Raw genomic sequence first — 16,102 nt, forward strand, 5'->3', positions numbered from 1 at the left:
TATTTGTGCAAACATTAGAATATGAAAACTGGAAAGGTTTTTAAAAATTGTATCATTTTGTTTTTAATTTGAACTGATGCTTTAATTGTGCATTATTTTGCTCAGATATTTGTATGTACCTCATTTGTTTTGTTACCATACCATGATTATGCAGAACACAGCAGCTAGCTGTAGATTAGTTTATCAGTAGTATGACTGCAAGCAATCAACTGAACACAAGACACCCACACCAAATCAGTTCTCAGCTCATTAATGGTTGGCACTAATAAATCAGTTGGCAATGCAGCAGAGTTCTGTGGAAACACTGGGAACTACAAGAAACAAGCATTTCTTTCATGACCCTGATTTGCTCCTTCAAGTGCACTTGTGGTAACAGTTATTTTCCATGACTTAAAGTTGTAGGTACAGGAAAATTTCTTAATCATTATAATTTGTCATTGTCAGTCATCTTGACAATAAATTTTATGTTTCTGCATACTGACTATTTCGTCCAACACATCCCAATTGTTTTCTTTTCATCCCATCCATACTTATTTCATATGCTGCTTATTTATTTTGTGTGCTTTAACTGTTGTATTATGATACATGTTCCTTTCACTGATAATAATCCTCAGCCGTATTTTAATCTATCTTGGTTTGACATATCAGGATATTCTAGCTCATGTGGAGTAGAATTATAGCAAGATCCCAAAGCAAGATCGCACAAGATGGCTGGCTGTTCATGTATTAATCGAGGCAATACTTACAGATAATAAGGGAATCCATGGAGAATTCCCTTCTCTCCACAGGATTAGATTTCAGCATCTTATGATGCATCAGCTCATTTAGCAAGTAACACATTTCTAAATCAACATATGGATTCAAGACCCAGTCTAAGCACTTGAACATGTAAATTAAGAAATTTCATTGCATTTGTTGGGTGAGATATTAAACTAGGATGAAGCTGGCCTATTCAATTAGATGTAAAGAAATCAACTTTCAAAGATTAATTACTTTTGCCAAAACTCAACAATGCACCAAACTGGATGGGCTTTTCTGGTGAATTTCTTCGTTGAAAATGTTTCCTTTGTACAACAAAGTAATTTGTACACAAATATTTCAGGACACACGATAGTTTACAGGTACTATGCAAATGTTTTCTGACAATAGCACACCCTCAGAAAATCACTGGAGTGATAACTTAGATATAAATTGAAAACCTGGTAGAACTCTAAATTAGAGTCAAAAATACTTTCAACTGGGTTAAACTGGCACTTAATTCTCAATAGTTTTCCTACTCTTCGATTTTAATAATGGTACTCAAAAGCATTTTTGGAATAATGATTTATTTAATATCCATATGAATGGTGAGACTTCATCCCAATCTGATATCTCAATGTATTAAAAAGTTGGCCGAATTTATGTAGGAATTTGCAACCACAAACTTCTGACCTGCAGTGACTCCTGCAGCTTGATTCTGAAACACTTTCAGAAAAATATGGGGAAAATTAGAACTAAAATATAATTAAGCCAAAACAACAACAGTGGACTTCATAAAATGGGAAATAAATGAATTGAGATTTACATAGTAAAGCCTTAGATAGTCAAGCCATAAGAAAGTTGAAAGCACAGGATAAGACTTATATTTGAGTCAATGAAGTTACTATTACAGGAAGGGAACTCAGAGAATTGGAGGCTCCAAGTAGGATAAAACATATATACTTTTTACAATTAATGAAAATTTGCAGCAGAAAAAAAAACATATACCATTAGCTAAAGAGTCAATATTGTAATAACAAAATCCTTAAAGTAATGCAGTTTTGGGTAACTGAGATACACTCTGCCTCATCTTACCTGATGACATTTGCCTAGAGCAGCATTCTCACTGTCAAGGTCAATGCTCAGTCATTGGTTTGGGATCCAAATACACAACTATCATAGCACCACCTTCAGGTATACCTGGCATTGCAAGAAAACTCCTAAAATGGAAATGATGGTAGTCTTCCTTGTACATGAACTAGGCAGCCGGCCTAGTACTTTCAAAATTAATAGATACCAAACTTCAAGGAGAGAAAGCTGGGTGTTGCACCATTTAGTTTTAACATTTTGAACCAGGGAGGTGAAGAGAGTAGTCATTCTGCATTTGCTCATTTCTCAACTTTATTTGGAGATAGAAAAAGATGAAATAGAAATATATATAAATCAAAAATTCCACTATTTCTGCAATAAATATTTAACATTATCATGTTTTTTTCCCCTTTGAGTGTAGCTGTAGATATTTAATGCTACTAACAGTAGGCAACTTATAGAGAATAGGCACCAGGAATCTGCAACAGACTTCCATGCCTCATCTTTAAGAAATTTCCAGAGCATTATGATTAAGAAAAATGACTTCATGTAACAAAGTATGTTCATACATCAAAGTAAAATGACAACACAATTCAGGAAAAGTAGGATATTTTAGCACTAAATAGTTCAATGTGATTTTTCTGCCTTGTTTAATCTAGTTTATTCAACCTGCATGGCTATATATGCAATCCTCCATGACATACTTTCATCCCTAATACGTGGATTACAATCTAATCGAAAAATGTACATTAAGTATTATTTTATTCAGAATGAATAGTATTATTGTTCATCATTAGGTAGCTTATGTAAAATCCATGACTTCAGCTGTTCCAGCTCTGGCTTGCAAAGTTCATGATGGAGATTAGGTAAAGTATTAAATGTGGTTTTCACTCCCAGTGATTGTAAGTTCGAACAGCTCTCTTTACCCCACTCATATAAAACTAGTTGGTCATTGTTTCCATGACACTGGAACAATTCAGGCATTGATATTTTAGTCTTCTGGATAGCCTAGAGACAAGAATATGTTATTCACATAAACCCTTGCATATACCTTTGACAATTTATCATTCTTTCATATATTAAATAAAATCAGTTAAAAAAAATGAAGCACAATATCACTTTTGTTCAACATACTAGTTGTCTAGATGCATACAAATTTAAAACAACACGTGCAAGCCCAAGTACAGGTATAATTAATATATCTATACATATGTTGCTAAGAATGCTAAAAGCTTAGTGAGCAAAAAGTCATAGCTACATTGTTATGAATGAATTCACCATCAATAAAGCCTAACATTCAGGTTTAGACAAAACTTCAAATTTTAATGGAGTTAAATTTATGGCTTGAATCAGAAAGAAAATTAATTAAACATTCTTAAACCATAAATAAATGTAATATATATAAAATCCTCTTTCTGTTAATGTAGACAAATCAAAAGCTTTTAAACACTTTTAGTCAGGGGCTTATTATAATATTGAAATATAAACTTAAATTATTTAAAATTATAACATATTTGGCATGAAACTGTACTATGTGATAGCTAGGTCCACTATGTTAGTGAACTGTACACCTTCCTCAGAACAGCAATGAAGTGTTCTATATATGTGTTGTGCATCACTAGTGATATTTCATCCATCTTATCCTTATGGTAATAATTCTGCAAGATAGATGTCCAGTTTCAATCAAAATAATTGCAGATTTCATCTACCTAAAAGTGTTTTTACATTTTGCTCTACAGATGTAGCTTGACTTTACAGGCAAGTGAGAACAGTATGCTAGAATCTGTACTATGCTGCAGTGCTGAAACAATGCCAAGCTATCAAGAATATCAAAGCAGGTAAACATTTATTTATTTTGCCATTCATGACTATATTGCAAATTCTCTGCAGTATAGATGACCCAAATGGGTATTAAGTTATTTAAGACCATTAAAATTGCTGTAGGCACACACATGCCACTTTTGTTTACCTGGTAGACAGCTGAATTTTTATTCAAGAAAGAGGATAACGCAAATACTCCTGCTACTTGTTGATGAAATCTATAAGCTAAGTGCATTGCCATTGTCCCTCCCATTGAAAATCCTCCTGCAAAGCCAAAAATGATTAAAATCAGTACTTAAATAAAATACAAATCAAACTGCAATTTTGCAGCAGTTGAAAAAAATCACCATCGTTAAAAACTGAGTTATTTTATTAGTATAATTAACTAATTAATTATCATGTCCTGAAGACCATCACTGAAGCCTTCAGTGCAGGAGTGGAGTGGGTGAAGCGGTCCCGACCCTCTAAACTGGCCATTGTCTTTGTCAGAGCTGGGGAGCAGCCAATACCCGCCAAAAGAACATCTGCAGGCATCCTGACCTCTGCAGGGGACTGGCAGCTGTTGATGGACCTCGAACGGCAGCTGAAGTTCCCCAACCATATCGCAACCACCACCCTGCAACCAGATGTTGTCCTTATGTCTGAGTCTACCAAGCAAGTAGTGATGCTGGAACTGACAGTCCCATGGGAAGATCGCTTGGAAGATGCCTTTGAAAGGAAGCTATCTAAGTATGCAGGACTGGTCAGCAACTGCCAGCAGGCTGGATGGAGAGCGAGGTGTCTCCCAGTGGAAGTTGGTTGAAGGGAATTCACAGCCCATTCCTTAGCCAGAGCCTTCAGCAATTTGGGCATCGAGGGAGAGAGGAAGAGGTGAGCCATCCGCAGTAACACCGATGCGGCAGAGAGGGCCTCAAGGTGGCTGTGGCTCCAAAGAGGGGAGCCATGGAGTCATAAGTAGCTAGTCATTTGGACACAAGCTGGGGTTTGATCAGACCCAGCTGGGTCACCTGGAGGAGGGTGTATGATGTTGAAAGACCCGTAACACCCAATGATTCCAGGAACATCACTGAAGATGTGTCCAAAGGCATCAGTAGAAGCATGTACACAACAGTTTAATACTTTGATATTTGTAATGGTCTAGATTGCTTCACATTTATAATAAAGAAGAAATAGGCAAAATTCTTAATTAAAACTTGCCTTTCTACATTTAGAAACTTCAAAAAATCTTAAAAGGAAGAAAAAAGTACAGATGTTGGAAACTTCAAATAAGGGCAAAAAATGATAGAATTTCTCCACAAGTTAGACAGTGGCTGTGGAGAAAGAAACAGGGTTAACTCAGGGTTGATGACCCTTTATCAGATGTAGAAAAAGTTAAAAAGCAAGCATGCTTTAAGTTGCAGTTTAAAAAAAAGCAGGTGTAGAGACAACAAAAGGAATATGTGTACTTTGGTGGGGACCCAGAGTGAATGACTGAAGAAAATGGAATGTGACAGCTTGTAAATCGCAGCTAATCTGTCTGAAGGAAGTGTAATTACAGCGAGGGAGAAAAAAATGTGGTACTGTAAAATACAGAATACTGTAGTTACAAGTAATCTTAAATAAAAGAGAATCCTGGAAATATCCAGCAGGTCAGACAGCTTCTAAGAGAGTTAAAAACACTATAACAGATTGACGACCTTCCATTCAAACTGGTCAGTTCTGACACATACTGGGAAGTCTGGTAATCTGAAATGGTTGAATTTGCACTCATCTAATTTACCTGTGTAAAGAAAAGCTTTTTCATTTCAGTATGTATACCATCATCATTTTCTAATCTCCTTTTATAAAGCAACTTGTGTCATTAACACATGTACCTATGTTTTTTCCTATTTCTTAACTCAAACCAGATCCAATATTTCTTCCTTGAAGAACTAGAAACACTTCAAAATAAATTTATTATCAAAGTACATAAACAACATCATATACAACCTGGACATTCATTTTTGTGAGCAGAGTCATTAAATCCATAATGGAAAAATAACCATAACAGAATCAATGAAAGATTCCTTCAACATGGGCGTGCAACCCTGTGTGCAAATGACAACAAACTGTGCAAATACAACAAGGATAAATAGCACAGTAGTGTACTGGTTAGTACAACGCTTTACAATATCAGCGACCCAGGTCCAATTCCCGCCACTATCTGTAAGGAGTTTGTACATTCTCCCAGTGACCATGTGGGTTTCCTCCAGATGCTATGGTTTCCTCCCACAGTCCAAAGACATTCTGGTTGGTAGGTTAATTGGTTATTGTAAATTGTCCCATGATTAGGCTAGAGTTAAATTTGGGAACTGCTGGGTGACACAGCTCGAAGTGCCTATACTGCACTGTATCACAATAAATAATTAAAAAGGATGTTACATATCAGAGAAGCATCTCCTTTCCTATCCTCAACATTATTTTCCTGTCCTATAGCTTTTATATATTTTAGGTTTGTCATGCAATATTATGTTCTAAAATATGATACAAGTCTGACAATGAAGAAATACTTACCGGTAGGTTAATTTAGGACATCACATTTTTTTTAACTTTGCACTTATTTTTGGTTGATGTCCATAATACCTCCTTTAAAAAGAAAAATATAACTGCAATATAGGAAATGAAAGTAGGAGGTTTGGAGTTTACAGAGAGAATTACATGTTAAAACTAAATCAAGAGGAATCTTTAATTGCATTAATAATGGCTTGAAGTACCAAACCAATTGGTGAAGGTAAACCTATAAGCCATCAATTTAGTCCAGTGATTCTCAAACTAGATGAGAATTTCCCAAAATGACCATACTTCAAGTTTTGGTTCCCCCTTAAACATTACTTTGATTTTAAAATGTTCACCCGTTTTCTAGTCCTATTGTGACTCTATCTCTGTATTCTCCTCCAGTGTCCCATGAGTTAAACTCCTTAACCACCAAACCTCTCTACTTCTCTTTCCTCCTTAAAACCTAGCTCTTTGGCCAAATGTTTGGGCCTCTGATCTAACATCTCCTATTTGAGTCTCTGTCAAACTTCAGTAATGCTTCCATAAAACACATTGGCGTGTTTTGCTAGTCAAATAGCACTCTGTAAGTAGAGGCTGAGTTTTTATTTGTTGAAATAACAGTTCAACGGGTCAAATGGCACTTCATTTTTCCCAATTTTTTCCCCTAGAAAAAGCTTCAGACTGTTAATCCTGTTAGAATTTTCCCATTGCTAAAAGTTGATCTTAAAATTCTGCACAAACAGTAACTCAGCAGTGTCAGCTTGTTGCAAAGTTTGTTTGATTGAGTGTTTATAACATAATACATTTAAAGAGATCAAACTGAAGTTCCAACACAGCAATGCAATTTTAGCACAAGGCAAATCACTGCATTTATTTAGTCACACGCTGGCCAGAATGTCTATAGTTAGTCATCATGGGGCTTTTACACACATATATTTAGGCACTATGAGATATGAATAACTATGGAATTACACATTTTATGTGGTTGACCAATTCGTTTTCTGTTTGAAATTATAGAACACCAAAGGTTTGGACTCTTCATTTTACTTTTCTATGGAAAAACCCTGTGATTTGTCTATCAGTACAGTAATCACTTCTCATTGAATACAGTAACATGTTGATCTCATCCAACATGTTTCATGACAAACTATCCTCATCTGACAACTTGGATAAGGTTTCACTAGATCCTACTTTCAATACATTAATTTTCATTAATTCTGTGGCTTGCATGATTTTAATTAATTCAATCTCAAATTTCTTATATTTAGTTACAAGTTTCTTGAAACACAGACCATTTTGGATAGCAAAGGGAGATTGTCCATGCATTGATAATTAGCAAATATATTCTCTTAATGTGAATTAGTAGCTTTATTAAGAGATTCAACAAACCTTTCTACATAATGTCCAATCTTATTTTATTTCTTTGAGGGTTCATTACAGTCTTCAATCAGTAACACATATGATGTTACTTCAAAATGTAGTGTCCCAAAAGGACATTGTCTGTCAAATTCACCGAAATATTAAAACAAAGCTAAGTCTTTATTTATTCATGTTTATTGTATTTCATGGTTAAAAATAATCCATTAAGTTACTCTTGGGTATGGTGAGTAATTTTATGGAGTCACTGAAATATCACCATGACATATTGCAGAACTTGCTTGCAAAATGTGTTCTTCAGTATTAAAGCATGTTTATGTATTGAATAAAATACAAATGTACAGAAAATGCTGTAATTATCACCAAAATCAGTCAAATATACCTCATTAACTGTTAATTACAAGGAAATGTTCATCAGGAATGAACCATAACTCTGTGATGCTCACATATCTGACAATTTCTCCTGCAATACAAGACTATCTCCCTTATTTCATATGCTGTGTGTATTCAAATATAACATGTTCAGTCCTGTATTCACCACCTTTCTTTTCAATTACTCTCGTTGTTGCCTGAAGTTAAATTCTCCCTTTCTAAAATTTTTGCCTTATTCTTTATTCTGGAGACTTTAGAAAAGTATCCTGTACTCGCCTTCACTTTTACTTTATCCATACTTTCCTATGCTGTTGAAACACTGATAAGTTTAAAACCCTATCCACATTTCTAGTTATGCAATTCTCCACGACCCTGGTCCTAGCAAGGTTCAGATGGAACACATCTCACTGGAATAGTTCCCTTCTTCTCCAATATTGGTGCCAATGTCCCACATATTCAAACCCATTTCTTCCACACTGATCTTTGTGCCATGTATTTAACTCTCCGATCTTATTAACCCTGTGCCAATCTGCAGGTGCCTCAGGTAACAATCCAGAGATGATTACCTTTTTGATTCTGTGTTTTAATTTAGTCTCTAGCTGCTTAAATTCCCTCAGCAGAACCACCTTCCCCTATCTCAGGGGAATTTACAAGGAGTGGAGGGACTAAACATGGAGAAAGGCTGAGCAACTTGTAACTTTATTCATTGAAGTGAAGGAGAATGAAATGTGATATTATAGTGATATTTCAAATGAGGGTGAATGAGCAGTTTTTTTCCCCCAGAGTTGAGGAATCAAGAACTAAAGGACATAGGTTTGGCATGAGGGGAGAGATTTAAAAAGAATGCGAGGAGCAACCTTTTCACCCAAAGGGTAGTTGATATATGGAATGAGCTGTCAGAGAATGTGGTTGAAGCAGATACATTAACAAGATTAAGAAAAAATGGGCAGATAAATGGATAGAAGAGGCTTAGAAGGCTATGGGTCAAATATGGGCAAATGGGACTAGTTTAGAAGGGAATCTTGGCCAGCATGGACAGATTAGGCAAAAGGCTCATTTCCATGCCAGCTAACTCTATAATCACAAAGAAAACAGAAAGTACTTTCATAATTTAGAAAAGATTATATATGCTATTCAATCATATTTTATCTATTGCAATGTTTCTTGCTGCTCCATACAGTATATAAGGAAATTATTGATAGGAATATGCATGACTACATTTTCAATAATTTTTGGTCATTTTATTTATTAATATAAAATGTGATTTTTAAAAAATATATTGTGCTGCTTGCATTAATCTGTGATGTCACAATTGGGCCATTTCTGTTTTTCAAAGGATGTTTACATATTGGTAAAAAAGAGAAGACATTTCCAACGGTGTTCTGATTTTGGTGTAACTTGTTAGGCACACTACTAACTACAACTTTAAATTTGTACACCTCACATTCATCTGGTTGAGAATTTCTTAACTAGCCCACTCCATACATCTCTGGCCATTACTCCCAGCTCAGTAGTGCAGGTGACAGCAGTTCCTCAGCCAACATAAATTATTCATGTATAATTAAATAAGTAGTACAGAAAGAGAGCAAAAATAAAAGACAAAAAACACTCAGTTCATGGGTTCATTGTTCATTCAGAACTCCGATGGGGGGGGGGGGGGGGAGCTATTCCTAAAACGTTGAGTGTGTGTCTTCACACCTCTGTACCTCTTCCTTGATGGTAGCAATAAGGAGAGGGCATGTCCTGGGTGATAGGGGACCTTAATGATAGAAAATGCCTTTTTGAGGCATCACCTTTCGAAGGTGTTTATAAACTCATACAAATATTACTGAAATATAAGCCGTATTAAAAATGAGATATTATCTTTTGTGATTTTTAAACTCTAATTGTCTAGAAGGAAATCATTGAAAGTACACAAGTTAGCCTACTTTGCAAATGTGTATAGTATATATGAGTCACAGAAAGCAGAACTGCAGGAAAGGAGATGAGTTTTCACTTTCAGCATAATTGGATTTTTCCCAATGAGGTAAGGCAACAAGCTGAGGTTTTTCTAATATATTTCTAAACATTGTAGTGTTAATTGCAGGAAAAATGTATTAACTGAGAAACAGTTAGTTTCACACCTCATCACAGCAGCCTATTTTGCACTTACAGACACAGTAGTATAGGACAGCACTTTGCTAACTCAGAAATTGTAAAGTATATTTGTGGCCACTTGTTTCAGTTTGAGCCAACAATGAAAATGGCAGTGGTAAGTTGATTTTTTTTTTACCTTGATGTCAATAAAACTGCTGCTAGCTCAGATTATGCTGCAGCATAGGTTTTGATATACAATAACAAAAAAGAGATGAGTTGTCCATTTCATCTCATTTTCTCTGGGCCAGATTATTAATAGTTTCACTACAAACAACAGATGCATCTTTTCAGCAGTTCTGCAAAGTAAGCAAGATCAAAGTAGTATATTACTTAATCAGTATGACTAACAATCAGGAACATACAATTGCCAAAATAGCTCTTACTGTGGTGCTGGAATTATAGAAGTTTGTGTATTGTTGCTGCTTGTTCTAAAAGCACTAATTTGGGAAACACTGTCTTTGCCTCTTACTCTGAATGTTAGAACCAAACCCTTCTGAACAGTTAACTTATTTAGTGAGGGTATATTCAAGGTATGGCCTTGCAGCTCAGGATTTGATAATCTACTGAAAATGTACATATTTTCCCTACCAGAATGGAAATAAAAGTATTAGGTTTCACAGGTTTCAAGCAAATAAATCATAGGGAAAGGAAATTGATCAGACAAGTGTGCATACTTTCCAAGTAAAACTATCCTCATTTGCCCTGGAGTTGAAAAATGATTGACTTCACAAATAAAATGATATGACCAGAATTCAAATTACAAAAGGACATGATCAGCCACAGAGATCTTTATTTTAAGACAGTCAATCTGTGATACAATCCAGTGGCTATGCAGTGATAAACATGCTCGATGGAAGGATAGCAGACAGGAAAGAGGAACACAAAAGAAAGGTGGATTCTCAGATTATCAAACATAATAAAAACATATTGTTTACCTAAGATTATTCTGTCCTTTGCAATTCCAGCTTTGACTTCTTCATCTACCAAACCACCCAATACGTGGCACATTAAGTCAATGGATTCAAAATGTTCTGGGCAGTTAATGCTGATTTTAGATCTGTCAAACCATACATTTGATGGAGCTCCATTCATGGGCGTATATGGTCTGAAAAAGTGATCGAATATTTTCTTCCATCATTAGACATAGGCACAAAGCTATCTTAGAACAGTAAATCAACAAGTATCCTTTGAATATTGCATAGCTAAAGTAACAGTGGGATGTTTTAATTGTGTATACAGGGGGAAAGAAATCACCACAAAAGCAGAGTGTCTTTGTTCATTATAACTTTATTTTAATATGAGTTTTTGAAGAGAACTGAACCATTTTGAGGGAAACTAAATATTTTTGTATGTGTAACACTTACCCAGCAGGCTGGTATATGTCTAGGGGAAAAGGAGATCCAGCCACTCACCAACCCCACCTCCCGTACACGCAGGTGCTGTGAGAATCAAGTTTATGCTGCGCGTACACACACAATATCAAACTCACACCAGATACCGTTATGGAATACACTTTAAAGATTTTACTAAAACTAAAAGAGTACTATGCAATCCAGTATATATGAAGGAAAAGAAAATAAAGTAAAAGGCACTAACTTATCAAAGTTCAGTCAGTTTAGTGCACATCTTTGAAGCTCAACCATTGAACCATTCGACCCCTCGTCACTTTCCTCCGACCTCCACGTCCTCGCACCTGGGACCACCCCGGTGGTCAACCGAGCAGTGCAGCGCACGTCCACCTTCCTCGGCGTCTCCTTCCCGCCTCCCCTGAAAAGACCGCGAAACCCCCAAGCTCCCAGCCTCACAAGACAAAATAACATTCCCCATTGGTTAAAAAATGAATACAATCCCCATATCAGCAAGTCCAAAGCTAAACAACTGCGAGAGAAAACACTTATCAAACATAAAAGCATTCCTACTCTAGCAAACCAAAGAAGCCATTTTGATTAACATATACAGTACATTGTACATATGAATGAAGAAAAATTATCATACCACAAAATATTCGGGGCACGGGTGGGAACGCAAATTGAAAAGAGAGCAAAATAAACATAACCAGATAAGAAGGGAGGGAATAAGAGTCTACAAAGGTCAGTACAGAGATTGGCAAAAGGTATACACTGCAATTTAATGTGAAATACACAGGAAATCCACCAGTATCTTTGTACAGCTGTATAGTTAATGCCTTTTCTAACAATTCCCATAAAAAAATTGTAATTGTTAAATACAAGATTATTTGCACATCATGGTGCAAAAATTGCAATTTTGAACACAGGAGCTGCACTTATAAACAAAATGTATACAATTCACTTGTAAGTCTGGGGATATTTTAGATAGTTAATTTCATTACTTTTAGATAGTTAAATAATACCTCATTGGTGCTGTTGGATAGATAACACGTATGTGCGGAAAAATCAACTCTTGTTTCAATACATCTTTGATCCATGCTCTTACACCTGGCCCCGTGTCACCTAAAAGTAAGAAAAGTTAATCAGAGCATAGGAAGTTTTACATTTTGAGGCAATGCCTAACAAAAAGGAAGGTGAAAAGTCACAAAAAACTGACACACCAATGTCATCAGAACTACTCAATGAAAGCTTAAACACATTACAATCTAACTATGCTTGTTTCCTAAACAAATGGTGGAGGCACTGACAGGTAACATGCTGGTAAATGCCATGCTGCAATGTAGCATTTGAAAGAAAATGATAGCTATTCTTCCTTGCAAATTTTTATTTTGGTTTATCTGGGCAACATCATCAGAACTGCCATGCTCACATAAATGAGAATAGAGGTAGCAGGTCCCGAGAGAAGGTTACCACATGGACAGAATGAAGACCATGGAGCGGCTGATAATACAGAATCTGAGGCCACAAACCAGGCACGCCCGGGATCCGCTTCAGTTTGCATATAAGGAGAAGGTGGGAGTGGAGGATGCTATCACGTATTTGCTGCACAAATCACTCTCTCACCTAGATGGGGTCAGTTGTGCTGTGAGGATTACATTCCTTGACTTCTCTAGTGCCTTTAACACCATCCAGCCCAAGATCTTAAAGCACAAACTAACGGAGATGGGAGTAGACTCTCACATGGTGGATTGGATAGTGGACTACTTGACAGATAGACCTCAGTATGTGCGGTTGGGAGACTGTAGGTCTGACACGGTGGTCAGCAGCACAGGAGCGCCACAGGGAACCGTACTCTCTCCGATCCTGTTCACCCTGTACACATCAGACTTCCAATATAACTCGGAGTCCTGCCATGTGCAGAAGTTCGCTGATGACACGGCCATAGTGGGGTGTGTCAGGAATGGACAGGAGGAGGAGTATAGGAAACTGATACAGGACTTTGTGATATGGTGCAACTCAAACTACCTGCGTCTCAATGTCACCAAGACCAAGGAGATGGTGGTGGACTTTAGGAGATCTAGGCCTCATATGGAGCCAGTGATCATTAATGGAGAATGTGTGGAGCAGGTTAAGACCTACAAGTATCTGGGAGTACAGTTAGACGAGAAGCTAGACTGGACTGCCAACACAGATGCCTTGTGCAGGAAGGCACAGAGTCGACTGTACTTCCTTAGAAGGTTGGCGTCATTCAATGTCTGCAGTGAGATGCTGAAGATGTTCTATAGGTCAGTTGTTGAGAGCGCCCTCTTCTTTGTGGTGGCGTGTTGGGGAGGCAGCATTAAGAAGAAGGACGCCTCACGTCTTAATAAGCTGGTAAGGAAGGCGGGCTCTGTCGTGGGCAAAGTACTGGAGAGTTTAACATCGGTAGCTGAGCGAAGGGCGCTGAGTAGGCTACGGTCAATTATGGAAAACCCTGAACATCCTCTACATAGCACCATCCAGAGACAGAAGCAGTTTCAGCGACAGGTTACTGTCGATGCAATGCTCCTCAGACAGGATGAAGAGGTCAATACTCCCCAATGCCATTAGGCTTTACAATTCAACTGCCAGGACTTAAGAACTTTTTTTTAAAGCTATTATTAATGCTTTTTGAGTTAGTGATTTAGATGCATATCATATTATTACTGAGTTAAGTATTGTATGTAATGAGTTTTTGCTACAACAAGTGTATGGGACATTGGGAAAAAAAATGTTGAATTTCCCCATGGGGATGAATAAAGTATCTATCTATCTATCTAGAAGTGAATGAACACATTCATCGTGAAAAAGCATAAGGATCTGGGTAACTAAGTAACACGAATAAACTTTAGTATGAATTACTTGGAATACAACTGTCATAATGGAGAATACTGGGAAACTGTAATTACTTCTATTAAAATATGTTGTGGAAGATATCTGTTTGATTTTACATAAAATTGGGTGGTTTTGATAAATAGGAAAAGACATCTTCCATCACCAAAAGAACAAAGACAATTTTCTTTTATGTAGTGACTACTTCTGATATGGAATGTTCCACAGGAAACAGCACGTGGGACACAATCTCCGTTAACATGATAAGCATCTGAAATTTTAAAGGGCGGTAATAAGTCTAATCTCTTGAAATTGCAGGGAAAAATAAATAAAATGATGCCAAATTTATCCTGGATCTAAACTGGGAAGGAACAAAAGGCTACTTAAATCTTTTGTGTCCTCCTTCAATTTGTCCTTTATACCTTTTTGCAACTGGTGCACATTGGAGACTCCACAGATTTTCATGGCTTCTTCTTTACTGTTGCTCTGTCCCACCCTCCCCCAGTACTTTAGAATTCAGGGATCCTTTTTGCCAAGTATACTGAGTTACAGTAGATATGAATTCTCACCTTTACAGATGATGTACTACACAAGGGAGAACTGGATGGGGTTGGGGTAAAATTGGATGGGGAGGGGGGAGATGCAAGGACAAAAGGACATTGGCAAAGGGCGAGAATGAAGGGAGAGGTGAGGCTTGTGAGTAGGTGGCAGAGGAAAGGCTAACCATCTGCATACCTAACCGAAGAATAAATTGCTGCAGTCTAACCTGAGCCGTGAAGGAAAATGACAGATGCGGTATGTTTCCTAGTTTGAGCAACAATGCTCCTCTGCAACTGCACCGCCATGTCCAGAAACCGGTCGCTTCCTGGAGATGCGTGTGCGTCTGACGTCACCGGCAGCGCATGCGCGAATCGCTGCTACTGGGTGAGGCGGAGAGGTGTTTGATCTGTGTGTGCAATATTGCGAGATTATTGTGGATTTACATTTGCACATAAAATTATATTCTCAATAACTAAAATCGTGTTAAATCAAACTTTGGCAGACTTTCTACTCAGGTGGGTAGATTAGGGGAAAGAGGTTAGGCAGCACTCGTGGAATGCGCACAGGCAAGGGAAGGAAAGTGTGGATTGTTCGGTTTAGAAAACTGTACCCGGATGTGCTTCCAATCAGAGCTTTCTAATAAATTCCAGGCATCTTTTAAACGATTGTTCCAGAATCCTTGCCAACATTCAAACTTCTCCAGCCGTGAGTTAGTAATCGCTTGTGGAGCCTTGCTATATATACATAATTAGTCCGCATTTTTGTTTGCATTATAAGAATGATTGTGCCAACTTCCATAGGAGTTGAGGTAGACTTTACTTAAGTCGTTTTCTTAAACTAATAGCGAGAAAATAATACTTAATATCTGTCAACAAAACAAACACGTTAGTGAGCAACAGAGGTAAAATGCTGGAGGAATTTAGCACGTCAGACAACTCGGGAGTGAAATGGACGGTCAACGTTTTGGGAGGAGACCTTTATCAGAACTGGGTAATAGGTCCTGATGAAGGGCCTCGGCCTGAACACCAATAAAGGAAGCACAAATATTAGTAATCTGGTGGGTACGGTATTTTTAAATAAATTGCTGAAACAAGGAATTATTACATCAATAGGCACAAGTGGATTAGACAGCTGAGAGAGAGGGATGAATGTTCGCAGATAAAATAATATTTAACAGAATCCGAGTTTCAGCAAATTCATGGATTGATAAGCATTTAAGTGGATGAGTAAAGCAACAACTTAATGTTGCCATTTCTGTTATGATTCCTCATTCTTTCCACAGAAACCATCCATCCATCTGCAGCACAAATGTAAAA

The 16,102-nt window shown here is 37.2% G+C and overlaps 1 protein-coding gene across 2 annotated transcripts; it reads right to left on the bottom strand.

Moving 5' to 3' along the window:
* Positions 1-2,121: 2,121 nt before the first annotated feature.
* lyplal1 (lysophospholipase like 1) lies at positions 2,122-15,118 on the bottom strand. Of its 2 annotated transcripts, XM_073050805.1 has the most exons (6): positions 15,013-15,118; positions 12,419-12,518; positions 11,246-11,249; positions 10,983-11,175; positions 3,797-3,912; positions 2,122-2,835 (listed from the first exon to the last, which is right to left on the bottom strand). In XM_073050805.1, the coding sequence occupies exons 1-6, from the start codon at positions 15,089-15,091 to the stop codon at positions 2,608-2,610; spliced, it is 720 nt and encodes a 239-aa protein (XP_072906906.1). In that variant the 5' UTR covers positions 15,092-15,118; the 3' UTR covers positions 2,122-2,607. The 2 variants fall into 2 exon arrangements, with proteins under 2 accessions (XP_072906906.1, XP_072906905.1); XM_073050804.1 differs by lacking the exon at positions 11,246-11,249 and having other exon boundaries at positions 10,983-11,152.
* Positions 15,119-16,102: the final 984 nt, after the last annotated feature.

This window comes from Hemitrygon akajei, chromosome 7 (assembly GCF_048418815.1).
Source record: "Hemitrygon akajei chromosome 7, sHemAka1.3, whole genome shotgun sequence".
Classification (NCBI taxonomy): domain Eukaryota; kingdom Metazoa; phylum Chordata; class Chondrichthyes; order Myliobatiformes; family Dasyatidae; genus Hemitrygon; species Hemitrygon akajei.

Bases quoted from the DNA above. Each gene is read 5' to 3' on its own strand.
- lyplal1 (XM_073050805.1), bottom strand. From the start codon at position 15,091: ATGGCGGTGCAGTTGCAGAGGAGCATTGTTGCTCAAACTAGGAAACAT. The intron at 3,913-10,982 runs GTAAACAATATG...TTGGCTTTGCAG, and splicing joins AAAGGACAGAATAATCTTAG to GAGGATTTTCAATGGGAGGG. The intron at 2,836-3,796 runs GTAAACAAAAGT...TCTTGTCTCTAG, and splicing joins AAAATTCAGCTGTCTACCAG to GCTATCCAGAAGACTAAAAT.